This window comes from Coturnix japonica, chromosome 3, assembly GCF_001577835.2.
Source record: "Coturnix japonica isolate 7356 chromosome 3, Coturnix japonica 2.1, whole genome shotgun sequence".
Lineage (NCBI taxonomy): Eukaryota > Metazoa > Chordata > Aves > Galliformes > Phasianidae > Coturnix > Coturnix japonica.
The window spans coordinates 70,621,529-70,647,966 of NC_029518.1; the positions used below are offsets into that span (position 1 = coordinate 70,621,529).

At 41.1% G+C, this 26,438-nt stretch overlaps 2 protein-coding genes across 11 annotated transcripts in view; one reads left to right on the top strand and one right to left on the bottom strand.

Annotated features, from left to right (window-relative positions):
* CEP162 (centrosomal protein 162) overlaps window positions 1–7,264 on the top strand; it is a 41,094-nt gene extending 33,830 nt beyond the window's left edge. For all 7 annotated transcript variants that reach the window (XM_015858936.2, XM_015858938.2, XM_015858937.2 and 4 more), the window contains 3 exons: window positions 900–998; window positions 4,070–4,204; window positions 5,394–7,264. In XM_015858936.2, the coding sequence (XP_015714422.1) occupies window positions 900–998; window positions 4,070–4,204; window positions 5,394–5,612 (453 nt within the window). In that variant the 3' untranslated portion in view covers window positions 5,613–7,264. The remainder of the gene's footprint in view (window positions 1–899; window positions 999–4,069; window positions 4,205–5,393) is intronic.
* On the bottom strand, window positions 2,099–25,367 carry MRAP2 (melanocortin 2 receptor accessory protein 2). Of its 4 annotated transcripts, none has more exons than XM_032443490.1 (6): window positions 22,851–25,099; window positions 20,318–20,411; window positions 19,366–19,499; window positions 14,748–14,847; window positions 9,869–10,274; window positions 2,099–2,117 (listed from the first exon to the last, which is right to left on the bottom strand). In XM_032443490.1, exons 3-5 carry the CDS (start codon window positions 19,490–19,492, stop codon window positions 9,881–9,883), a joined length of 621 nt encoding a protein of 206 aa, XP_032299381.1. In that variant the 5' UTR covers window positions 19,493–19,499; window positions 20,318–20,411; window positions 22,851–25,099; the 3' UTR covers window positions 2,099–2,117; window positions 9,869–9,880. The 4 variants fall into 4 exon arrangements, with proteins under 4 accessions (XP_032299381.1, XP_015714430.1, XP_015714433.1 ...); XM_015858944.2 differs by lacking the exon at window positions 2,099–2,117 and adding an exon at window positions 25,167–25,367 and having other exon boundaries at window positions 9,706–10,274; window positions 22,851–23,750; XM_015858947.2 differs by lacking the exon at window positions 2,099–2,117 and having other exon boundaries at window positions 9,706–10,274; window positions 22,851–23,019; window positions 23,647–25,097.
* Window positions 25,368–26,438: the final 1,071 nt, after the last annotated feature.

Genomic DNA, 26,438 nt, shown 5'->3' on the forward strand with positions numbered 1-26,438 from the left:
GTTACATGCATAGTACAGAAGTGTTTCCTAATGTTGCAAGGGAATATCTTGTATTTCAGTTTGTTCCTTTTGCCTCTTGTCCTGCCAAGGGGCACCACTATGCCAGAGCCCAGCTCTCTCTTCTGTATGCACTTTCTTCAGTTATAAACTTCCAGGAGATTCCCTCTGCCCCAGGCCTCCTCTTCTCCAGCCTGAACCGTCCTTGCTGTCACCTTTTCCTTGTAACAAAGATGTTGCAATGCCTTCATCATCTTTAGTGGTCTTTTGCAGGGATTTCTCTAGTCTAAGGTACCTTTCTCATACTGGGGAGCCCTGAACAGGACCCTAATACTCCAGGTGTCGCTTCAGCAGTGTTGAGCAGAGGGAAAGGATCACTTCCTTTGACCTGCTGGTGACACTACTGCTAACGCAGCCCAGCATATACTAGTCACCTTGTGTTTAACATGCTGTCCGCCAGGATCCCAAGTTATTTTCTGCATAGCTCCTTTCAAACTGGTCAGCCCCCAACATGTCCTGGTGCCTGGGGTTGTTCCAGTCCCATGGGCAGGATTATTTGCGTTCCTCCAAGAAGTGCCCATTTGGCCCATTTCTCCAGCCTGACCAGGTCACTTTGTGAAAGCACAATCAACCACCACTCAGTTTTACATCACATCAGCAAACTTGTGGAGAATTTTCTGTCTCATTGTCCAATTCATTGTTGAAGATGTTGAGTGGGATTGGACCCAGTATTAACTCGCAGGCCACCTGTATTTACTGGTCCCCTACTAGACTTGGAGGATCCTGTATTCCACCATCACTGCTGCCATTGTTGGTGTTTACCTTCATATCCCCTGTGAGTCCTGTTTTTCCTGTATAGGTTTTCGTATGTTGTCACGAGAATTTTAAATCTTTTTTTACAGATTTTAATAAAACATCTGCAAGAACAAATCAGCGAACACCAGAGACATCAGGAAGCTCTACTAGTTTCACAGATGCGAGAGGAATTCCTGCAAAAAGAGGTATGTTTAAATTTGGATTGAGAATACCTGATGCCGATGATAATTTTTGTTCTCATTTTCATTCTTGTAATGAAGATGCCTCAAGTTACACATAGTTAAAGAAGCCTTCGTAACAGTATCTTTATCGGTGTCTCCTGCATCAATTATCATCTGAAAATTCCATGTATTTTTTTAGTATAAGCAAGTAAACAGCACAGAGTGCAGAGGTTGGAACTTCAGGGAGGTGGTTGAATCGCCATCCCCGGATGTGTTTAAAAGCCGTTTGGATGTGGTGCTCAGGGATATGATTTAGCAGAGGGTTGTTAGAGTTAGGGTACTATGGATGGGCTGTGGTTGGACTTGATGATCTTCAAGGTCTTTTCCAACCTGGGTAATTCTGTGATTCTATGATTCAATCTCTCCTTCTTAAAATTAGTTAGGAATATCGCATATCTTCTTAAAAACTGATGAATAAGGGGAAATACTGGCCATAGGTAGATGGTTGGACTGGATGATCTGGAAGGTCTTTTTCAGCCTTGGTGATTCAGTGATTCTAAGTTAGGTCAAGCATTTGTAAGCTCTTCTTTGGGAGTTGTGATGGGTACTAAGTAGAGCACAGGACATTCTGTTCTTGAAGAGGATATTTTATTACCTATTTCAAAATTTTTGGTCAGATAAAGCCCCCTTATTTTCATTCTTTGTTCCCACAGATTGATTTATCCTGTTATTTTCTGGGGTTTTGTATGCTGATATCTAAGAAATTTGAGGCCTTTCATGCTAAGTTTAGTTGTAACCTTTCTTCTGAAATTGACTTTCTGTGTTTTGTGAGAGGTATTCAAGTTTTTTTCCTAATCTTCTACTATTATTAATAGCATATAAAATATAAATATCACACTCGTTTGTGATTTCACTTGGTGATTAACGCTTTAAAATTCCTGTCTATGTTTAGCTCAACTTTTATTTTTTACTTGATGGCTGCATTTGTCTGGCTCTGGAAATGCTGACAAATTTACTTCTCTCACCTCTTCTTAAGGAGGTTGACATCTTGAGCACCGTGTCCACTCTTAACTTGCCTTCCCTTTTGTTTAATGTATGAACACTGCTTGGTTTTCACCTCATTTTGACAATGCAGCAGTCAACCTGCAGGAGTTGCAGAAAAGGAGAATTCTTTTCAATATAGGATTGAGAAAACTTCAGGTGTTCCGTGTTGTTTTCTTTCTAACTTAGAATAAAGGAAAGAAATTCCAGTATGTTTTTAGTACATCTGTGATACCATTAATCTTTATCTCAAAAAACTCATTCAGTATTGATCTTAGTCATGCAAAATTCCACTTCTGTTGTGAAGCCTTTATAGAAAAGTGAGCTTTTGTAAAGATCTTTCGTCAAACAAAATCCGTGCTTGCAAAATAGACTCAGACTTTGTGATTATGTTATGAATGTAATGATAGATGTTTTCTTTTGCTACAAATCTTGTATCATGCCATTGATTTCAATGTGTATATAGAATACTAAAGGACACAGTGGGAGTACAGTGAGACAAATGTTAGCCCGTAGATATGTTCTCTGCCTGCTTGCTTTAAGGATTATTGATGGTGCTGGTTAAAAGAGGGTGATCCTCATAGCTGAGCTGTATTTTTCAGATTGAGTTTCAGCTGCTGATGTTTAAGAATATGCAGTGGAGTGCCTTTGCTATGAAAATCAACGTAGGACTATGCAAAAAGTCATGTCAACGCTAAGTCTTGCTTTCACCTTCTCCCATGACTGCTTTATTTATGCTGCTTTGAAAATACATTCTAAGCATTAAATGGTTCAGTAAATTATGCTGGCAAATGAAAGCAACTAAAACTTGAGATGTAGGAAGTCACAATAGAAATGCCAGCAATTCTGCCTAATGCAGCTGAGATTCCTTTCTCAAAGAGAGGAGGAAACCCTCCCACTTGTGTTCTGAGGTTTGCTACAAGACTGTTGCATGAATACTAATTGCAGAAATGCTGCTCAGGGATGTTTTCTATAACTATACCCTTCTCCTAACAGCCTCCATATAGGAGAATTCTGTGTTTAACAAATAGCTCGACTGCTGGCAAAATGCATGGAGCCCATTTATTCTTGAGGGGCATTCTTCCCTAATCACATATCTCCCCCGTGAATTCTGTGTTGAGTGATGTGCTGGAAGTCACCCTTCAGCTCTTTACTTCACTAGAATAACTGAGCAGACAAGCAGCAGTGACTCATTTTCAGAGATCCTATGAAAAAATCGAGACTTGTGCTCCTCTGACAAATTTGGGTAAAAATGGCCTGCAGGATCTCTGCTTGGATTTAGCAGCAGAGAGCCAAGGATAGCATAATGTTTGGTGGGGGTTTAGAGCTCAGATATTGGATAAAAGAAACTGAAGTTTAATGGTAAAAGATGAAGACAGCAAGGCTTTCACTTCCGTTTACTTGCACACAGTAGGAGTGTGACAACACACCAAAATGCCTTAGAATGTTAAATGAAGAAATACCACATTCCTTAAAACAGGAAAAGTATTAGAATAAAGCAATGGAGCTTTATAAGAAAACTCACCCGGATTTCTGGAGGCTTAGGAAATCAGTTACAGGCCATTGCTGAGTTGATTTCACCCACCAGTTATTAGACCAAAGGGGTTGATAATGCTCGTGTTAGCAGTGTGTCTTTTCTCAGTATATTCTGTAGAAATGAGCTTCACTGATGTGTTTTGTATTTGATCTTCATCCAGTGAGTGTGAGGAGAAGAGATAGTGTAAGAGCATTAAATCATCATATTTTCTATTAATTTTTGAGTATGTTTAAGAAGTACAAAAATTGACTGAATAAGCACTTCATGATGTATTATGAACAGGAGAGGATTTATCAAAGAGGAACAGACTTTCCTATCTTCAGGCGTATTTGTACAAATGAAAGATCCTAATCTAAGTCCTTGAACCTTTTCTAAGCTTTTGAATAAGGGAGATTTCTCTTTCAAGTCTTCCCTTCTGCACCTTATGAATAGAGTGATTGAACAACACAAATAAACTTTGGAAGGCATCTGTTTTAACACTGTGATAACAGTTTCCATCAATTATCTCAAACTTCAGGTGGCGAAACTGTTGGAAGAATTGAGAGAGGCCAAGGAAAGCCAGAGTCCTGAAATGAAACATTTCTTGTGCCTGGAAAAGAAAATCAAGCATATTGAGACCCGCCATGCAGTAAGAGAACAAGAACTTCAAAAGGTAGGAGTTTCTACCCCTCAAGAAATTCATTTTTACTTACAGAATTGTTGAGGATAGAAAACTTTCATACATTTCTACTTGATTTTCTTCCAAAAAAGGATTTGTGTCTATAAGTAACCTGTAGATTGGGAATCTGCCGTTGCTGATGACTTTGTTTGCATTCTGTCCCACCAGGCACTTGTAATGCAGTTCCTTTATTACACTATCCATTTGTTTTGTATATTGTGATAATTGACAGAAATGGTAGGAAATTACCAGCTGCTGCCTAGTCTGCAATCCATCTCCACTGAAATCCTTACGTGACCCGCAATATTGACTGAGATGTTTCGTAATGTTTTTTTTAAGAAGTAGAAATAATACCATCTCCACTAAGTAGTGTCATCTGTCCTGCTGTTACAGCCTTGCTGTGCATTCAGCTTTAGGTTTTGTTTGTTCTAATTCTATAGTCTTACTCATCAGCAGTGGGGCAACAAAAAGTCCCCAAACTGAACAGTAACAAACTGAGCAGAGTAGACAAAGACTGCTGAACTAGGAAACTACAAATGGCCTTTAAGTGATTGAGCTTCCCTTACCAAGCTATTACAGTTCCTAGTGGGAGGCAGCTTCTGATTTCCTGTGACTGTTTTGAGTAATCTGATAGGATTTTGCCATGGATTCATGTGCACCTTGGATCTGCAGCAGCCTCAGGTCTTCATATCAGATATTTTCTGATAATTCCTACAACCGGTGGCTTTTAAAAGCACTTTTAAAAGCTTTTTTTTTTAGTAGCAGCAAACATACATATAATTCAGCTTTTGTTTTTCTGTCTCAGTGTTCTTTTAATTAACACATTTAAATGGCAATTTACACAGTCATTTTGATTACAAAAGGCTTTATGCTGTGTGCTCAGCTTTGTCGTACGTATTCAAACTTTTAATTGCTGCATTGGAGAGGATAAAAGTCAAATTCTCCCGAGGATCATTAGTCAATAAAGGCTTCTCCTCTTCTGTCATCAGTGCAGATATTCAAAGCCATTTATTGATACGAGGACAATTTTTGTAATATTTAGAACAAATTGTTCCCATTTAGCATCAGCACTGTGCTTTGAGCCGAAGCACCAAATATAATTAAGTGGATTATTTTTGCAGAGGGGCAGGCCTGACAGTATTTGACTGCCCAATCCCCATGATGACTTGCTTGTAATTCACAGGCAGCACAACTAACACAGCACATTACTGAAGGAAGGCAAAGCCGTGAAGCTGAGAGGTGGCGTAAACTTGCACAGCGGAAGAATGAAGAGCTGGAGAGATTTCGAGTGGAATTGGATTCAATATTGGATGTTTTACGGGAACTGCAGAAACAGGGGGTTGTCATTCCAGCACCTAATTCCAACAGGTTCAGTGTAACAGAAAACTGTTGGAAGACGTGATTAGATGATATGAGTGGTGTCACGGGAGCAAGAGTTGAATGTTTCAATGTATAGATAGAAAACGTTACTGAAAATCATCAATGAAGTGCTTATAAATTGAATTACATTCTGGTCTGAAATCTCACTTGTCCAAAAGTAGAGCATTAAGCTACACCCCAGTTAAACTGTCTTACTTTGTTAGTGATATCATTCGTACTTAAATTTTAGGATTTGATGATGTTCTGTGAACTGAGTTATGATTCCAGCTGATGCTTTGCAGATCCTGTCAAACACTCCTGAACGTTTTCAACCATCGTTCATGGTTTGTGTTTCATCAGGTCCTTCTTGAACGACTTGGGTAATATGTTTAGTTGTATTTTTAGTGTGTGGTGTTACCAGTACTATTCATGCAGTAGGGCATGAGATCCTGTTTGTTCTGTTTGTTGGCTTGTAAGATTTTGAACAATAAAATCAGCAAATTACAAGTGTGACATCTCAGCACTGCAAGTCCTTAAAAATTACATGGCACATGTACTGAGATTTTAGCCCAACCAACTATACTTATTTAGGCCAAAGACAAACTAAAGGCCAGGATGTGCTCCTGAGCTCCTAACCTGTAATTCTGTGCATTCTACACTGTATTTTGTGTCATTGGTTTTGTTTTATGGAGCTAAGATTTAAGTCAAAAGTGAAACTGTTCAGGGTTGTATGTGTTTATGGCGCACTTTGTTAGGGACCAGCAATAAACCATGCCTTTTGACATAGAGAAGTGTGTGTATGAGCGTGCAGAAAGCGCAATTAGTACCACTTATGCCAGACAGGCACAGGCAGTAATTAACAGTGCAAGATTTTTTTGACTGCACACATTCAAATTACGTATGTCTATATGCATGTGTTTGTATATATAGGTATATATGTATAAAGGTGGCAAAGTATTACTATATTAATTCTGGGTGAAAATAACTATAGATACTTTCTCCTCAGATGATGAAGTGTTCGCCCAGGCCTGTCCATTGCCTAGGAATGACCAAACACCGGTGCACTGTTAACCCCATCTGGGCTGAAACCAGGGCATGGGGCGCAGTGCAGTGCCAGCTCAAGTTATGGCAAATAGGTTTATGCAGTTTGATACGTTGAACTGTGAACACTGAAAAACACACGGCCATATTCTCCATTCTGATAAAGGGATTTGAGAGAATAGGTTTCAGGATTGCCAAAAAGTTATTATTCTTTTGGTATCTTTGAGACTCAGTTTCAGTCAACATGGATTCATGACCTGCAGATTTTCAAATGGAATCTACAGAGTTGCAACCAGATATTCAACCCAAAAATCTGATCGTGTCTCTCTAGTAGATTTCTAAGTCATTCTTCTCTTACCAGATACAAATACCCCTCACTTCACAATCTGCCTTACTCGTGTCTTTGTTGTTTGGCAGTAAGCGTGTTTGTGAAGAAGGGTTTCCAAGGACAAAGCACAGGAGGAGTAAAATAACATCAAAAGTCAATGTGGGGTGCCCTGAGAGCTTGCTAAGAATTGAAACCACTACCATCAAACCAGGCTTTTGCATTAGTTTTGTGAAAACAAGGTCAGCTATTCCGCTGTTTTTATGGTTCTGTGGCTCTCTTTGTTTTATGTTTTAATAAAACATATTAAAAATTAAAATGCCGCATTACATATTCACTATAGCATATATTTTCTGTAATGCCTTCTAATTTATTATGTCAGCCCACAAAGTGGATGGTGGTGGGGTGGCGGTAGAGGTTGAAGCTGGTACGTGTTGTTGCCATGCAATGGATGGCAGCAGAGGGTCAATCTGACACAATGGCAGCTGACATGGAAGTGCACATGGATGAAATGAAGGCGTGGCATTGAATCCCTCCATGCAGGAAAAAACTGGCAGGTCATCCCCCAGCCTGCATTGGTGCAAAATTTTCACCTTGTGACCAGCTACTGGTGTGCTACAGCTACATGTAACCTTTCATACTGTTAGCTACGTGCCTATTGTGCAAAAGGAAGCAACCATCCACCTACTACCGCTATTTCCCCACTAAACCATGTCCCTTAGTGTGGAATAGCCATTCAGCCAGTTGAGATCAGCTGTTCTGATTCTGTTCCCCCCCAACACATACACACTCAGCTCCTTTCCTGGTACAAAACAAGAAGCTGAGAAAAACGAAACAGGCTTGGTTCTGTCCAGCACTGATAAAGCAACAACTAGAAACACCAGCACATTGTCACCGTTGTTTTTCTGCTAAAACCAAAGCATAGCATCATACCAGACACTATGAAGAAAAACAACTCTGTCTGAGCGGAATCATTAAGTTGTGATGACTCCTGCATGATGACCCTTCTCAAAATGATTTCCTTTGCCTGGTGCCAACTTGCTGGGAAAAGATGCTCTTTTCTTTAAAAATAAAACACCACCCACACAAAGTTGATTATTCTACCAGTGCCTTTCCCTGTCTGACAAACATCTTGTCTGTTAGTTATTAAGAAGGAAGAAGAAAGTAAGAATGGTTTCAGAATGATCACTCCAGAGGACTATAGGAAGTTTCTGCGTTGGCTTTTTTGTTGCCCTGATGTAGAGGCAAAAAGCTGAACCGAGCTGTATTGGTGCCACGGTGCTTCTGAAGTCAAACAAGAGCTGTGCAGAGCTCAGGCTGCCAGGCTGTTCTGTTGCAAAAAGGAGCGTGAGGGCAAAGACACAAGAGGGGCAAGATGAAAAGCTAGAGTAACAAAAGCAGGAATTGAATGCTTAATTACCCCTGCACAGTTAACCTGTGCTTCAGAAGGACACCAGAAGTGAAATTTAGACATGTAGTAAGCTCAATTGGTGTCAGCCCTTGATCATTTGATTAAGTACCTTTCATCCAGGCACTGTGTCACATGGACAGTTTTCTCTCCAGAAGCAGCAGTTCTGCACCTCGGATTTGAAGCTTTCAGGTGGGAGAAGAAAAGCTTCAGTTGTCAGACTACAGCAAAGAGAAAGATTTGCTTCTACCAGGGCGAAGCCTGCATGACTGATAAGTAGTTTTAAATGCTTTCAAAGTAGCTTCATTTCTCAGTAGCCAAAGAGATGGATAATTCCTTTTGCACAGGTTTTTCCTTACTTAAGCAGCAATTGTGTTTTCTAGCATGGTAAAGACAAGCAATATATCAGATATCACATTACATTTAGTAATGCCTAAGGTTTAGAACCTCATTCCTTCTCTAAAAAAGAAACTTAAGGATTGAAATTATACCTATTCGTTTTGTTTACAAACCCTTACCTGGGAATACATCTGTGGTTGCAGTACAGCTCAGCTGGCTACAGAAAGATGGAAACAAGTATAGCGAGGCTTTAAAGCTGGCCTCAAACCAGCTCAGAGCAGACATTTGCTGGCTGACCAGACAAAAAAAGGGAAGTTCCTAGAGCAGAAAAGCAGGTGAAGGCTCAGCTGATAAGCAAAGCGCAACTTACACGCAAATAAGTGGTGGTGGCGGCATGTTAACTCTTACTGGCTTCGGATGAATTTTCTTCATCCCATTTCCTGTGATTTAGCAATTGAATTCTGCACTTAACCAAACTCAAATCGCACAACAGTAAAAATGACATTAAGATGCGTAGAACAGTGATTTCAAGGCATCACTGAGCAACTGACAGGTTAGACTGAAGTACTGTAACTACAGGCCTCAATTTGCTTTATCTAGGCAGCAGCAAGTGGTGGCATCAGTCTGTAAACACTATTACTAATCCATTCAAGATATAAGGTATACCCTCTGGAAGCTTGTACCTTGGGTCTCACCAGTACCTAAAGGCAGGTAGGACTTAGAAGCAGAAGCTAATGCCATGCAGGTGTCCATTCTGCTGCTCTGTTTCAGATGTCCTTCTGGCTTTGGCAGAAGCTGCTCCCCAAGGCTGCCCACTTAGCAGCTGCTTCAGCTTCACTTTGGGTTACAGTTTTCTTGGTCATCCCTGAAAACAGCCTCCGGCTTTCACAGTCCCCACAGATTATGGCATCATCAGAACATGGAGGTAGGCAGTCATTTAAAACCAAAACAACACCAAAAAACCAAACCACCCAACAAGAAGAAAACCTAACACTGGACAAAAGTTTTAGACCACAGGAAGCATTGGAATTAAGCATTTAGTGTTTTAATTATCGCATGGACTGTCCTGTCAGCACAGCCATTCTTACATACCATAAAAAAAAAAGCACATGCCTGAAATGCCTTCTATCAAAATAGCCTGAAGGTGGAGAAGGGCTTCCAACTGAATAAAACATGGAATTTTTACCTTCAGGAATTTTCAGTCAAGGATCCGATGAGAAGATTGCGTGGCCATTTTGCTTTCTAAAACTCTGGATGGCTCTGAGATGAGCAGATCGTCCTCACCTAGCGAAGGATTCTGCTCAGTGTTCACGAAGTTAGGAATGTTAAATTTGGCAAGACAATTTAGGTCCTCCTCTAACGTTCCACTGCTCCTGGAAACTTCCTGGAAATGGATATTACTCTCCAGATCTGGACCTTTCTGATTCTGTTGCGCTTTGTCGAGGTGTTCCACTTCGTTAATGCAGAAATGGAAAAGCGACCGAGACTCTTCAGCTATTTGACGAGAAAAGACCCTTTCTGACTCCAAAGGTCTTCCAAAATCTGCCACGAAGCTATTCATCCGAAACCTTTTTTCAGAAGATTCTGTATTTCTAGGGAAAATAAAAGTACAGTGAGACTATGGATTTAGAATCATTGGCATTCTTAGCAGCATGTCTGGTTTCAGCAGCCATTATGACTAGGAAGAAAGAAGACCCTTCAGCTCATCTACAAGAATAACAAGCCAGCGCTGTTTATCATTTTCCACTGAAGCTACTTTCAGCCCCGATTTCGAGTGGTAATTTTCCATGGGAATAAGTTACCAATGCCAGCACTGTTTAATGGCACTTTTAGTCATCAGTTTAATTCAATAATCAGCTCACACCACTGAGTGAGCTCAGAACTACTCTACAGAATTTCCTCTCAGGGCAAGCAGTAGAAGTTTAAAATAAAGGTTTCATAGAATACTGCGAGAATCATCTTTGATAGCGAGAACCTTTCAGAGACATAGGCAACACTGCTGTCACTAAAGACATAATCTGGGTGGTTGATTGTCTAGATATCAAACCATTTTTCACACTGATCTCAGCCACTGACATTCAGATTTCCAAATGAAAAGACTGCTGTAAGGACTGGATGGCTTAAATGTTCAGAAACATAGCACAGGAAAGACGTTTTGACATCTCTCTTGTCTGGAAGTGTTAGTGTAGAACAGCTGCAGTCTACATAGGTTTGTGAGAAGCCATCAACAGCTGCGGCTGAGGAAAGCTGGAGGTAGACGATGGAGATTTACAGACAGCAATGCTTTCTCTGTCAGCCTGGCTTTATATGCTGTCATCACCAAAAGCGAGTTATTTGCATCTGAAAGGCGGTAAAGACTTTCAGAGATGAGTAGTGAAAAATTTAAACATTTTCAGGATATAACTATTTTGCCAAGTAAGCACTGCTAAATTACACCATTTCTATGTGAACAAGTAGCAGATGCCATGGAAGCCATTTATTTGGACTCCTAAAAATGCATGCAACACTTTCAGAGAAACACTAACCAAACACTCTAGCGTCTGCTGGAAGAGTTAAATGCTTACAGTGTTCTGAAAGCCTCACCAGGCACGTTCATAAATCTATCCCTAAAGCCTTCATGCTCAGAGGATGTTCACCGTCAGTCTTTCACTCAGAGTTAATTACAGAGATCCCTCCCACCAAGTGCTAATTTACTTTCATTACGTGATGTGAGAATTAGAGCCTAACAAAAGCAGTTATGCTAGACTTCAAATCAAAACAGCACTATAGCTGGTGGAAACCGTGTTGGTTCATTCTGCATTTCAAAGTGAAGCATGTAGAAGCAGCATAACTAATATAAGACACCAGAGTAGATAAAAATCTACTGTAGACACAGCAGGAATCAAACTGGACAGAATAATGCTGCAGTAACCTTTGGAACAGAAGACTGCAGTTATGTATTTATAAAGCACCACTCTGGATGTGAATTGCTTCTGTGGTTTTGTGACAGAGCGGAGCTGGCAAGCACATTAAGAAGAAACATTATAAGCTTACAAACAAATAAATTATGAAGAAAGCAAGTTCATCATTTGAGAAATTCCTTTGTGACCCTGAAAGCTGTGAAGGAGTAAAGGCTCACTGCACAGAAGGGCACCCAGGGCTGGAACAGCAGCATGATCTCAGTGGGTGAATAGAGGATGCAGATAAATTTTAAAATGACCAAAATTTTGAGAACTTATTATAGAGCATAATCCCATAAGGAACACGCTGTCTGGTATATTGGTATCTCTTGAGATTCTGAAATTCACATACGCTATCCCTTCTGTATTGTGTAGAATATATATATTTTTAACTAGACTGGAAACACAGTCCTTTCCCATTACAGTACTCAAACACGTCAGTGTGTTCTATTCAGAAGGCTCATAAAACAAGAAAAGCAGTCTCAAATCCCAGGTTTATATCTGGAGGACCACTGCAGTGAGAACAACCACTTGGGCACCAAATCCCTACTAAACATTTGGGCCAAAAGGAGTCCCAGAAGTTGTCAGCAAGAGCAGGATGGTGAATGCCAGCCATCTTGAGCGTCAAACGTACTGAAAACAGCTCAAAATGAGAAGTTGCCAATGAACAACACAGGGAAGCAAGATCCCTTCTGGGAATTTTCCAGCCTGCGATGCCAGTCTCCACTTGCTAGATGAAGTATTAAGCAGATACACAGAAAAAATGCTGTTTATTTTTTGCACAAGCTACTATTGTGCACCTACTAATGCAAGTGAACAAAAGAAGAGTGCTAAAGGCGTCGTTCCTGTCACTAATTACATTTCTGCCTTTCCTCATCCATGCCCTGAACCTTTCCCCTGGGCTGAGGATGTATTCAAACTTGAACATCTTGTATAATTTTAAGAGAAGTATGCTATCATACTCCTTTATATTGAGCCAAGAAAAGCGTATTACTAGAAAAGTCAGAGTATTCTATTTTGGATCCATCCATCTGAATCTAGTTACATTTATCTCTCACATTAATATTACTTTAAAGAACTGCCAAATTGACTTACTGAAGTCAGAGACATGTCTATCAATCAGGATGGCTTCCTCCCGAGTCCCAGGGATGCCATTAATATCTATTTCTTAAGGACAGTTGCAAGGCAGCCCACAAATGAAGCAATGAGTCATGAAGAATCCAGCCAGTCCTGAAGGCAGAAAGATGCAGGCAAAACAAACCCACAGTCTATTCTGCTTTTACAGGCAGGTATTTATGTTTTCCAGTCTTTATATATGTGTAGCTAAAAACAAGAGGCATCGGTGGTATTCACTACTCTTAGCTTATCTCTGGATGCTCTGCTTGCAGTACCGTACATAGTAGGCTGTCAATATCAAATCTAAAAACAAATAAATAAATAGAAATAGTACTCAAATTTGTTAGAAGTGCCAATTTAGCATATGAAGTAAGTGGGAAAAATATTCAAGCATATAGCTCCCAACGCTGCAAAGGTGTTTTGAAATACACACAGAAAGGAATTAACTGGGGTCTGTTCAACGGCTGAAAAAAAGCATGAAGCTTTAGACTGGAAGGGAACTCTGGAGGTCTTGAGTCCAATGCCTTGAGGAAGGAAAGGCATGCCCAAGATGCTGGCTGGAGATGGAGGTTTCTCAAACTCTCTAGACAATCTGTTCTGAGAATTCTGATGAAGAAAGGAGAAATGCAGAAGATATCGAGCAGCCCTCTGTTATTTCAGAGTCCACTTTCAAAAGCAATCATTATGATAAATATCTGTGTAAAATCTGAATTACCATGTATCTGACTTCATCACTTCCACCCCCATTAGTACTATGCATATGAGATATGGGCTTGGATGTTTAGTGAAGAAGAATATCTCCAGAGGAAAGAGGCAGTACACCAGAATTTACATTAATTAAATATATTTGGGAGCATGGTGTGGCTTTATTATTTTTTTTACTTGAAATAATGCATAAGAAAAGCTAAAATACCAGCTACAAAATTCAGCAAGTCAGTTCTGGAAAGCTGAATTCTTATGTCTGCTTCTTTCTCACAAAAGCAGCAATGCACAGGAGATCATACTTACAGGTCTTCCCTAACACGGTCCTGCCTCTAGAGATGTGCTATCACAAGCTTTCAGGCACAGCCTACACTACAACTAAATAACATGGGGTCCTCAGTAGGCAGAGAAAGGCAGGCGGCTCCTGTGATAACTACAGACAATTGCCTCTCACAATCAGCTTCTCATGATTGCTACCTGCCTGTAAGGCCCTCTCATCACCCTCCAGTCAGCCTTTTTATTTCTACTTGATGAGAAGGGAACCTGAGAGGAAGAGATGTGAGTTCAGTTAGGATACTGGCAGCTGCATGCTGTGCAACTGCTTTAGGTATGAGACTTACAGATAAATGACTGAGCCAGGACATGATTTGTACATACTTAGCAGCCAGAAGGAAGAGGAGAAAGGCTTAGAACGTGGCTAAGAGGACTCTGGTGTTAAGAAGTATGGAGCTAGATCGGGTATTCAGCATCTACTGCAAATTTTCAGCAGAAACACTTGGGGGCTTGATAAGCTACACGGTTAGGGAACATCTTGCTAGCTCAACTCATAACTACATTTTGGACTTGAACATATAAAAACTTCGAGACTTCAATTAGTCAGTGTCTGCGTGGCATTTTATTTGTATTCTCTGCCAATAGCCACATTTCTCTGCTCCACTCCATCATAAGGTGAGCTTAGTTTGAATGACCCCCATTATCCGGGGAGCGATCATCTAAAGCCATGCATGGTTGGCAGCCTACCCACTGACTTCCTTTCAGCCTTGAAGTGCACACGTGGCAATTCCAACCTCTTTGCTGCATGCCTATATATTACTTGCTAAATAGAGAATGTATTAACATGTACTTCTACAGAATTGTTCTCCTACAGACGCCTGGAACAAAAAACATCTTAAACAAAGACACATAGCAGCTTTTCCTAAGAGTGGAGCAGGAGAAGGCAGTGCAGATCCAGTGCAACGTCAGCACTGCCACTGGTTGCTCATGGACTGCTGAACACCAGAGGTGCCACATTCAACTTTTCAGACTCACTCTTGATGTGGTGCTCCTGTCTTTGTCAGCAGGGTCAGGACAAAGAACATGAAGATGACAAAAACTGCGAGACCAACCCAAAATCCAATCACAATGGAATCTGTCAAAAAGAAATAAAATATGATCAGTATTTCACCTGCACTTGCAGAAAGTCTGCAGTCTGACTGAAAATTCCAAAAGATTTTGCATCTTATTCCTGGCTAGAAAAAGGGGAAGGATGCTGAAGACCTTCGTAGCCCGGATTTTACTTATGTGTAGACAAAGCAGAAACAAGCTGAAAGAGGGAAGGGGCTGGCTTCTCTTGGTTGTTAAACTAAGAGCAGCTCCCTTTGTTATGTCTGGCCCACGTCCAAGCATTGCTTTGGAAACCATTTCAGTACTAGCACACAGATGAGAGGATTATTCGATTTTCAGCAAAAACCTCTGTCCCTGTAGCACTGAGCTACTGTTATTCTGAATGATTTCTCTTTTGAGACCACAAGGCTTCTAGTTTTTGATGGATCACTTAGGCCTAGGAAGATTTTGCTTCCTTTCAGAAGTGAAATACAGGCTTCTAAAATAAATGGAAACACAGATTGGCTATTTGCTGCCTTAACAAATGTCAACAATGAACATCTAATTTTTGAGTTTCCCACTTTCAAACAGAACAAAGGAATCAAATGAATTTGGGACAAAAAGTAAGTGAAAAAAATCATTTGAAAGGAAGACACCAATGAAAATAGCCTCATACAAATGCAACTGCAGTTTGACTGTTATCCAGGAAGGAAGCCTCTTAGAAGAAACCCAGTACATCCTTTCCTGTTTCATGGCAAGATAAAACACAATTAATCCATTCTAAAGAAATAGCTGCCTAGCCCATTAAAAAAACCTTCATGAAAAAAGGTTCCAGACCAGCAATCTAGCCCAAATGCTATTATTACTGCTTTCCTATGTCCCACACACAGATCAATTAGCTGATCTTCCCTAGAATGTGGGGCGTTCGTCCATATGCATATCCATAATTCCATATGTACTTACGTTCTCATTTACAGCAGATGGACCTGTACATAATCCAGCAGCACTAACTAGAACATATCTAGGTCCACTTATGACTTCAAAGTAGACCTAGAGCTGTTTCTGAACAGATCTTAAAACATTTAGCAGCTTGATTAAGAGACGGTACAAGTGGAACAAACATTTCCAGACAACAATCAGCTGGTAAGCATAGCCCAGATTTACAGAGCACGAAGCCAAAATGTGGTCTGGTCCAGGGCATACAGCCTGCAGGTGCTTTTACACCTGACCTTCAGTCGGGTATTTTTAGTTTATGCCAATATGCAAACTGTCACCATAAAGTTCAGGATATTAACATATGGACATGTCAGAGGAAAGTCTCAGTCAGGACAATCTCTCTTTGCACAGCTACTACTGAACCTCATAGATCCACCTGCCCCACTGTAGCAGGTAGAGTGTACATTAACCAAAACATTGAACACTCAGTCTCCCCCTCAGGACTAACCAAAGACTCCAGAAAACAGGAACTGGGTATCCTGCCTGCCACTTGGCCCCAGTGGTTAACCATGCTCCCACCGTGAAACATTTTGCACATTAAAGGCAGATCTGAAAACAGGAAATCAATTCAAACCATTTGATCTTTCCCTGTGGAGTAAAAGTGTGCCTGCTGTGACTCAACATTGTCTCCCTGTGAAAGTACTTTATCACAATCAATTCACTCCTTAATCCCATTTTCTGGTACACTAAGGAGGTTTAGTTTCAAGTCTCTCACTGCAACGCTTTTTTCATCCATACCCTTCCACAGCCTTCCCACTCAACGTCTTTATAAAGATACTGAACAGTGATTCAAGTGCAGGTCTTCACAATGAATAGAAAGTGGAGTGGGGTAAAAATCACCCCACGCTGACACTCAGCTTAAAAAAGTTTGGATCAATCCTTTTAGCTTCAAGCATAACAGAAAGAGCTCATTTCTGCAGCTCTGTGCACCAGGAACCCTGAGTTGGTTTCAGAATCATTTTGCAAGTTTAGTCTGTATTCAGTGTTTCAAGATGCATTCTTTTAATACGAACTGCTAAAAAAAAATTGTTTTCTGTGTATTGCGTTGTTTTGTGAACACTTATCTCCACTGATCACCTTACCTAAGTTTTTCTCTGCTTTCCAAAAACAAGCTTTGAATTCCTTTTTATGAAGAATCATTGAATGACCTGGGTTGAAAAGGACCACAATGAGCATCCAAGTTTCAACCCCCCTGCTATGTGCAGGGTCACCAACTACCAGACCAGGCTGCCCAGAGCCACATCCAGCCTGGCCTTGAATGCCTCCAGGGATGGGGCATCCACAACCTCCCTGGGCAACCTATTCCAGTGCATCACCAACCCTCTGTGTGAAAAACTTCCTCCTAATTGCTAACCTAAACATCCCATCTCAGTTTAAAACCATTCCCCCTTGTCCTATCACTATCCACCCTTGTAAACAGTCTTTTGTTTTACAGCCAGCTATGTGTCACCATCAGCCTGAATCATCTGAACTGGAGTCCATACCCCTTTCAATTTTCCAGCATAACTTACAGACATACATTAATATCCCTTTTCCAGTTTGAGTGGCATCCTTTCGTGTAGACTTATTTCTAGACTTCGTAGAACTCATATTCATACATCCACCAGCATTCAAAGACCATTCGACCATGAAGGTCCTTCCTGATCTCAGGGCAGAAGAATAAGAATCACTTCTGATTTTCAGACCAGATGAGTTGGTGTTTTCTATATGAATGGCACCACAGACATTTTCTGCCTGCACTGCACCTCCCCACCACCTGCTCAAGGCCTCTTATTCCCTTGCCTTCATTACAACTCACTGTATAACACACAGATGAGCCAACAGCACCCTTTTAACTTCATGCCGTAAAAGCCAGATCACCAAAGCAGAGCCTCTCTCATTGCTTTCACATCATTTTTTTAATCACTGATTCTGATTCTATCATTACAGCAGAACTTAGAATAGCACAGGCGATGAAGACAAAGTATTCCCTAGTTGGAATACGTCTACAAAACCCCAGCGTTACTATTTGTGGTGCCTGTCACAGGAGAACTTAAGAATTTGTCAGCAAAGGCTGAAAATCACCTTGCACACAGCTATGCCAAATACTACGAGACTTAAAGTTTCTTACATGGTTTGAAACAAAACCCCAATAAAACACTGTCAGTATTCAAAGTCTCCATGACAATGCAATCTTAACATAATCTCTTCTCCTCCTTCCTCCACAGGTTTCAATTTCTATTAAATTAAATGTCTGACCACGTTGCCTCCAAATTCCTCAACAGGCCCAACACAGCTTGAGAGAACAAGGAACCTATTGATACGTCATCGTCAACACAAGCATAGAATATATTTACTTACACAATTTTAAGAAATTAATATCAACCTGTTTGAGAATGCACGCAGTAACACAGCTCCAACCAGGAGTAAACAACTCCAGTAAAAGATCACTGATTCAATATGGCTGTGAACCTCTCTTTCTCATAAATATTCCACACTCCACCTGAAAAGCACTTGTTCCTTCTGTCCCATAATAAGTGTGGTCCAGAACCCTCCTGCTCTACAGACAGCACAGACAGGCAGTAAAGCTGAGCTACCATGTCCAGCATGGCAAGATTTGGTTTGCCACTAGACCTTCAGCACGCCAGAAGTAACTCCAATTTGTGCTTTTCATCTTATCCCATTCTGACACCCAAAGCTAAAAAGATGTTGTACACCTTCAGGCTCTAAGGGGATACATTCTGAAGCTCAAAGAGGGTACGTTTAGGTTAGATAGAAGGAAAAAATCTTTTACAGTGAGGGTGGTGAGGCACTGGAACAGGTTGCCCAGAGATGTGGTGGGTGTCCTGAGACTTTCAAGGTGAGGCTGGATCAAGCCCTGGGCAACCTATTCTAGCTGTTCATGTCCCTGTTCATTGCAGGGGAGCTGGACTAGACAGCCATCAGTGGTCCCTTCCAACTCTGAGGATTCTATGATTCTCCACAAATCAGCGAATCTTTGTAATCAGGTTTGGCCTCTGATTAGGCAGAGTAAATGAATATAAATTAGAAACATGAGAAAAGCTAACCTACATTTCCCAAGTATCTAACATTTGTAAAAACACAGAGAGTAATCAGCAGATTTTTGTATATGTAAACCAAAATTTTAAAGGCAAACCACAATTTGGGACAAAAAGCAACTTTTGCTCCAGTTCTTGCCTTCTGGACACGTTAAGAACTTCATCAAGTTCCTCCTGACTGCCCCCACCAATGCTTTTTTGCATTAATAGGAACAGGAACAGAACAACATGGATCCTAGCAAACAGTAACAAGATGTAACACTTCCTGCTATAAACAGCTCCTAGAAGCGTGATAGTCCTCAGTGATAATGAGTTTCTAATACAGTCAAGAAACTCATAGTGTTCCTATGCAAGGAAAGCAGTCAACAAAAAGCCAGAAAAAGAGAAAATTACAATAATCTTATAAGTTATCCATTGGAAAAAAAATAATAATAAACAGATTTCAGTACAATAATCACTTCTAAGTGAAGAGCAGGAACTTTAAGATAGGGAAACACAGCTGAAATAAAATGCATCTGAACTGAACTTACATTTATGAGCCTTCAGGCCTTCAAATGACACCGGTCCATACTCGTAGTACTCATATTCCCAGGTGTAATCAGAGTTAGACAAGGCCTGCTGGGAGGTTCTGTTAGAAATCAACCTCAGGGCAGACATCTCGCACCTAAATAAATATATACCTATGAATATGAAATGCATTAGTAAAGAATACATATTTCAATCACATCTTTGATTTTAGAGAGAATCACGACTTTGCAGAGATGCCTGTAAGGATACAAAGTATCAAAAGCAAACTTTTTAGAATATAACTTTTATAGTTGAAAAAATACTGAATCCCTAAGACTACCATCCGTGGCAGCTTACAATGAATGCTGCCGTGAGAGTCTGCATGGAGAACTGACTGGAATGCCAGGCTCAAAGTGTTATATCATTCATACAAAGTCCAGCTGGCACCCTGGGCTAATATTCTTTCATCTTCCTTAAAGAGCTAGACAATGAGTCAAAGCACATTGGCAGCAAGCTCATGGATTACCTGGGGGACAGACAAAAGGCCGAAGGGCAGACTGCTCTTTAAAGGGACCTAGACAAGCTGGAGAATTCAGCTGACAGTAACCTGAATTAACATTAGCACAGTCAACGCATCAAGAGAAGCATTTCTTATTCTCTATTCAGCTCTGGTGAGACTGCACCTGGGGTACCATATCTTCACTAACAGGAAGACATGGACATATGCCAGAGGAAGTCCAGCAGAGGGTCACCATGATGGTAAGGGAGCTGCAGCACAGGACGCATGAGAGGCCAAGGGAACTGGGTTTGCTCAGCCCAGAGAAGAGAAGACTCAGGGGAGCGCTTAGGGCTGCCTACTGTCAAAGTTAGAGGGCGGAGGGTAGACTGGGCCATAGGTGGACAACAACAGAGCAAGAGGCAACAGATGCAAGTTGAGTTGTGGGATATTTCAGTTCAATATGAGAAAAAAATTACCTGATTTAATTGAACATGCTTTGAGCAGGAGATCAGACCAGACGACCACCAGAGTTCCTAGATTTTTCTGTGTTAGAAGCGTTTCAATATGCCACTAGAGAAGGAAAATAAGACAGAAGTCATTTTCCCCAAAGATCAAGAAGAAACTGCAACCCAACAGTTCTCATCATTAAAATTAGCCTAATACACATTCTGTCATTACAATATTGCGCCAGGGATTTGCATTTTTCAGAATATTAGACAATTCTACACACATCAGAAGAGAGCACATCTTTGCACAACACTTGCTCTGCTTCCAGCTGCTGCAGCATCTAAATTGAGCATTCTGTAAGAAACTGTTCAGTGCTCTTCTAAAAGTAAAGGGAGCTCTGGGTAATTTCGCATTCAGTTAAAACCCAGCAGACTGAAGACTTCATGCAGCCTGTAAACGTAATGCAGTCAGCTGTTGTCTGGACAAGGAAACGCCTCAGAATACAACATCAAATCCTGATAAAACTTCTTGGGGATACAAAAAAGAAGAAAACAGAGGTCTCTAAGTACCTAAGTACCTAAATAGAGGTCTCTAAGTATCACTCAAAACAGCTGAGACTTCAGTCCTGCCATTAGATTGAGTAAATGACATTGTTCAGATGCTGGAAGGGACATGTATAAAGAACAGGAATGGATCACAAAGCGAGGAACATATATTCACCCAAGAAATACAAGCAGACTTCCAAACATTTTAAAAAGAAACAAAAAGGGTTCTTCTTCTGTAATAGCTAAGTGAAAAACATTTAAAGCAATAAATAGGTCTTGTTTTCAGACTCAAACCAGTTTAGTTTTCAGCACTGGCAATTCAACCTTAGGGGAAGAAAACATTTATTTGAATAAGGACAAAGTGCTTCACATTATCCTTGCCCTCCTTCAGCCACTAAGAAAGCTCCCAGCTGGACTAAATAGCATGAAACACAGAAGACCAGAAACGAAGAAAGGTTACTGCTTGTAATGGACAATCCAGTTCATGGCTCAGCATCTTCATGTCTGATGGAAGATGACAGGAAAAAGTGAATACTTATATGTGCTTGTGTTAATAAGGAAGTTCCTCCCTTGCTTTCTCAGTGACTTGGAAAACTTCCCCTACTCTCTGGAACAAAAGATAGTGTCTAATCAAGTTTTAGACAGTCTTGATTTGCTTTTAAATTCAGCTGAGTTAGCTGCTTCTTTCTGGGAGAAGCAAACGGCACAAAGGGAAAACTATGATTCTTGTCCTAATTTGTTCCCAGCACAGTTGTCTCTTGCTGGATTTTGCATTTCATTTTGGTGACTGACCCCTGGGGGTTCCCATCATCTTCTTCCCCTTCTTCTCAATGATGCATCTCTTGCAAAATTTTATTATACATTCTAAGCCTGTTTTTCTCTTCAGCAGCAATTTAGAGAAGTCTTTCCTTTAAATATTTCTCATATGGCTCATTCATTGTTACCTTCTCTCCTTTAGTATTATAATAAAAGCTGAACCAAAGTCAGAAAGATTCAGCATAGGTTATATGAAGAGTTATCCTGTTATTCAGTCTTTGTGGGACATAAAACATCTTAATGACCTATTAAATTATCTGTTTTAAATTGTCTATAAGCATAAGCACTGTCTCAACCTAACTTGCAGCTCACTTGTGAGCTTTGTCCAAATAGTTCAAAACCTTGGCTTGGAACACATTAAAACAAACCCTTCATTTGACTTAAAATGAGGACGAACATGACAAAAGGCAATGCAAAGACAATGAATGCCCCAAAGAAGAACAAAGCAGAGAGAGCTAGCAGCCTGCTATGTGCATCTGCCAGTGTGCAGCAGGGCAGGGAAGGACTCTGGGTTCCAGATAAGGGATTCTAAGATGGAATTTCCCCAGGTAACAGTCAAATGCTTTTTCCCCCCCAACTGGACAGCAGTGATACACCCTGCAGCTCTAAAACATGACCAGGAGCTCCTCTGAGTGGCCCTGCTGAGTTTGTTTTGTTTTTCTGCAGAGGACACAGCAGTTATGGCAAACGCCAAATTCCCTGTGTTGCCATCAGTACATATGGATGCTGGCAGCCTTCACTCACCCTGGCTCATTACTTTGAGGAGCAAATAAGTGAGCAATAAAAAGTTTCATTTGCTCTCTCAATGAAACCCAAAGTGAAGCCACGCTCAGTGCCACCAACCAGGAGATCCAAACAGGTTAGTAACCTGTCAGCTAAAAAGGGCAAGCCCTCATGACCTTCTTTTGGACCACTGGCCTGGTCTCTCTGTAGACTAAAGGATGTCAACAGGCACCCAGATACTCCCCACAGAAATGTGTCTGCAGCTCCTAGAATTGAGTTACACCTTCGTGAGAACTTGAACTTGTTTAGAACCTTTGTAGTCGTTTGTAAGGTCTCAGTTGCCTGCCAGTGGTACTCATGCAAGCTATTTCAACTCTGCAGATCTATCTCTGCACACAATCCGCATCTCTGAACTGCAAATAGACTATTTGCGTCACTGTGGGTATCATCAATAAAACTGCCCTGCACAACCACTTACCTTTCACTCTGACACCAAGGTTCTCTAAGGGAAAAACTGGACACACACCATGTCTGAAGCACGGCTTCGTGGTTTAAGCTGCCACTGGGGCCACCAAGGCAAATCTGGTTTTGTGTACATCTGGAACTGGCCTTGTATGTAACCAGCAACAACCACCTCCAAATCTGACCTGCACGCACAACAGTAAATTTATGCAGACCGGTCAACCTACTTATTAATATCTGAAGCAAGATAAACTACCAATGAGGAAGATGCAAGCAACGAGGCACGTTTTCAATCAAAAACTACATTAATTTTTCATGTTTCTATTCTGCTTACTGCTGTGGAATCTGAACACCTGATAGACTTCGTAGAATAAACAAACTGCTGGCCTCTTGCAAACTATGAAGAGCCCAGAAGACAAACAGGCACAGAAAGCAGCAACATTTTGAACTGAGGAGTCCAAGGCTAAGTAAGCTTGATACATCATCTCAGTGGGCTAGGCAGTGCAATTAAACCAGAAGCTGTTAGCTACATGTTAACAACTCAAGCTGTTCCTGTACCGCAGGTCCCCATGATAGCGGTAATATGGGGCCACTATCATCACCGCTGCACTGCTTTTTACTCCAGCCCAAGGGCTAAGAGATGAAATCACAAAGAAACCAATGAGGAAATGAAGCACAAACTTAACTACTCTGCTCTGCTTGGGCTAAAACATACAGATCCCAGCTTTCTACAGCCCTAACCTATGGCTATTGTTTTTGAGCAAGCTGTGCCACTTCCAAGCACAGATGAGAAAGGAGTCTGCAGGAAATACTTAGCCCAACGCTCTGTGCTCCTCTGCCAATTCACAAGATCCTAAATGTGTAGGACTTGAGATGTAGCTCAAGGTCTTGTATGAGAAACATCCAATCTTCCTGCCTGAAAAAAAGAGAGAAAAGCAAGCAATACAAATGCAAAATTTAGTAAGAGAAAATAACAAGATAATTGAAAACTGCACAATCAGAAATCAATGCTAATTTCAAGTGCACAGCACCTGGGACTTTTCTTTGAAAGAAATGAACTGATGTCAATAGCTCATGAAAAGCATCATCTGCATGAGCTATTGCACGAAAGCAGCAAGAATGGTATTGGACTCATCACAGAAGGACTTTCTAACAATGGTAAGGAAAATCACTGTTTTAGTCACTGCTTATCCAGGAAACTAAGGACAAGAAATGAAAAAGTACAGACATCTGTAGTGAGTACTGTGGTATTATACCTCACATAGCATACATTTTAATATCTTTACGGCTGACAAGTGTAAACTAGACTCCAACAACAAAGTGCTCATATGACATTCATATGAATTACCAACAAATACGTCTAGTTTTCCTTGAACACTTCATGCATTGTGTAGCTCTGCTGCAGTGTAGGAGGTCTCCACACCGTTGTGTGCAATTTGCATGCAAATCGCATTGCTGCTGTTTGTGCCTGGTTTAAAAGCAATTACTGCATGAATTTAAAGTAAAGTTTAACATATAAAAGACAAAAACAGTTGGCTAAGCATTTTCCTGAGAGGTCATAAACATTCATGCACCGTATAAACACCAGTGCCCACTTAGCGGCTCAGCTCAGTAGGGGCCACCTGAAGGCAGGCAGAAAAACACACAAAATCATATTGCACTGCACTTACAGGCAACTAATGGATTGGAGAAGAAGTTGATACTGTGCATGCTCACTTTTAAGCCTTGTCTTTGAAGAAAGCTAAATTGTACCTAACGAGACACCATAAAAGCTATATATTCCTTCTGTTCCCAAGAAGTTTCAATCCTGAGCTAACAATAAAGGCACAGGGAACCGTCAGAGTTAGCAGAGAGCCACGCACTGAAGCAGCCAGCTTAGTTTAACTGCGGTACCAAAAGCCTGCAGCCAGGATAGACAATTCTAAGACAGCATTATCTACAACCAATAAAGAGATATTAGCCATGATTCTCTGTATTTCCTGCAGCCAGGACGGGATTTTCTATTCAATCTATCTTCAGGCTTTGAAGCCGAGCTTCAGTTGAGTTCAAAAACCATATCAGATTTAGCCATCCTGAGTGTCAAAATGAAGTATTACAAGCGTTCACACTTCCACCAAAATAATGGATCTCCACAAAAAACATACAGTGTTTGATAGCTGTTTTAGTCACAGTAGAACAAGACTAAATCTTCCTTCTAAGCAAAGGCTTTTCTTTTTCTAAAGAAAGAAAACTATATCTGAACAAGTTCTAATTTCGAAGCCACTGTAAAAAGCAAGGGTTATCATTTCAGCCATTCATTGCCAGCCATGCCCCACCATTGCATAGCACTGACCTTACGCACGGGGAGCAGCAGGCTCCCAAATACAGCCCAGCTTTGGTTGAAGGAGAGCTCCCGGTCCACCTGTGTCCTCATCCTCTCAGTCCTGCAAGTACGGCAGCTCCACAACCTGAGCTCCTTCAACACTAGGAAAAGCCCTCCCAGAGAGCCAGAAACCGCTGACATCTTTTCATTCCTACATTTTTCTACTTTACAGAAAGGGTAGTTATGGAATAGGCTCCCCAGGGAGGTGGTTGACTCACCATCCCTGGATGTGTTTAAGAGCCGTTTGGATGTGGTGCTCAGGGATATGATTTAGTGTAGAGTTGTTAGAGTTAGGGTACGATGGTTAGGCTGCGGTTGGACTTGATGATCTTCAAGGTCTTTTCCAACCTGGGTAATTCTATGATTCTATTATTTATTCTGACAGAAAGGTAAAGGCGCTCAATATCACCCCTGGAGCAGGATGGCCTGCCAGTCCCTCGGCTATTTAGAATTCTGCTCATTTTTAACCTTCTGCACTACAACTTGTTTGGCTTTAACCTTCCAGTAAACATCACAGATACAGTCCCCAGGCTGAGCTGTTACTGAAGAGCCTCAAGCAAGACAACACCAGCATGTCCAACAAGGAGGTCAGAGTGAGCTGTGCAGGAAGGCTGCAAAGGACCTGCCCTGAATGCATTGGTTTTGGGCAGCACTATTTTCTTCGGTTTTCAGAACTAAGCTCACTTGGCAAAGACGTCTTCATTTTTCTCCTAATAAATGCTTGTTTTCGCCCCCAGCTCAGAGCTCTGTCTTGGTTGTGCATCAATGAGAAAGATCAATGAAGCACCGGAGCCGAAAGCAAAGTGGGTCTGTAAAGCCATCATCCCTGGGCTGCAAAGCAGTGCTTGAGCTTTTTGGTTTGAAAAGTCACTGAGCTATTACGTTTCTTCAAGAACAAAATAAAACAAATAACACAGCTTCCCTTGTAAACTTCCACACTGGGATGTAGAACATGTTCTGAACTCCCGCAGTTCACATCCAGGCTCAATCAGCAAACATTTCCAGCAGCCACTGAAATTGAATGATTCCAAAGGGCAGACTGGCTTGGGGTTTTTCCAAGCCAGAATTGCTTTTACCTTTAGATCTAACCCTTCACTCTGGTGCTATGGAAGAGGCAAACAATGTATTGCAGTGCCTCAGATACACACAAGCAGACATCCCAGCATTCTCATCCTACTCTCCATCTCATCCCAGCAACACACCAGGCTATGAACAAGCAACAAGAGCCCAAGGGAACAGCAG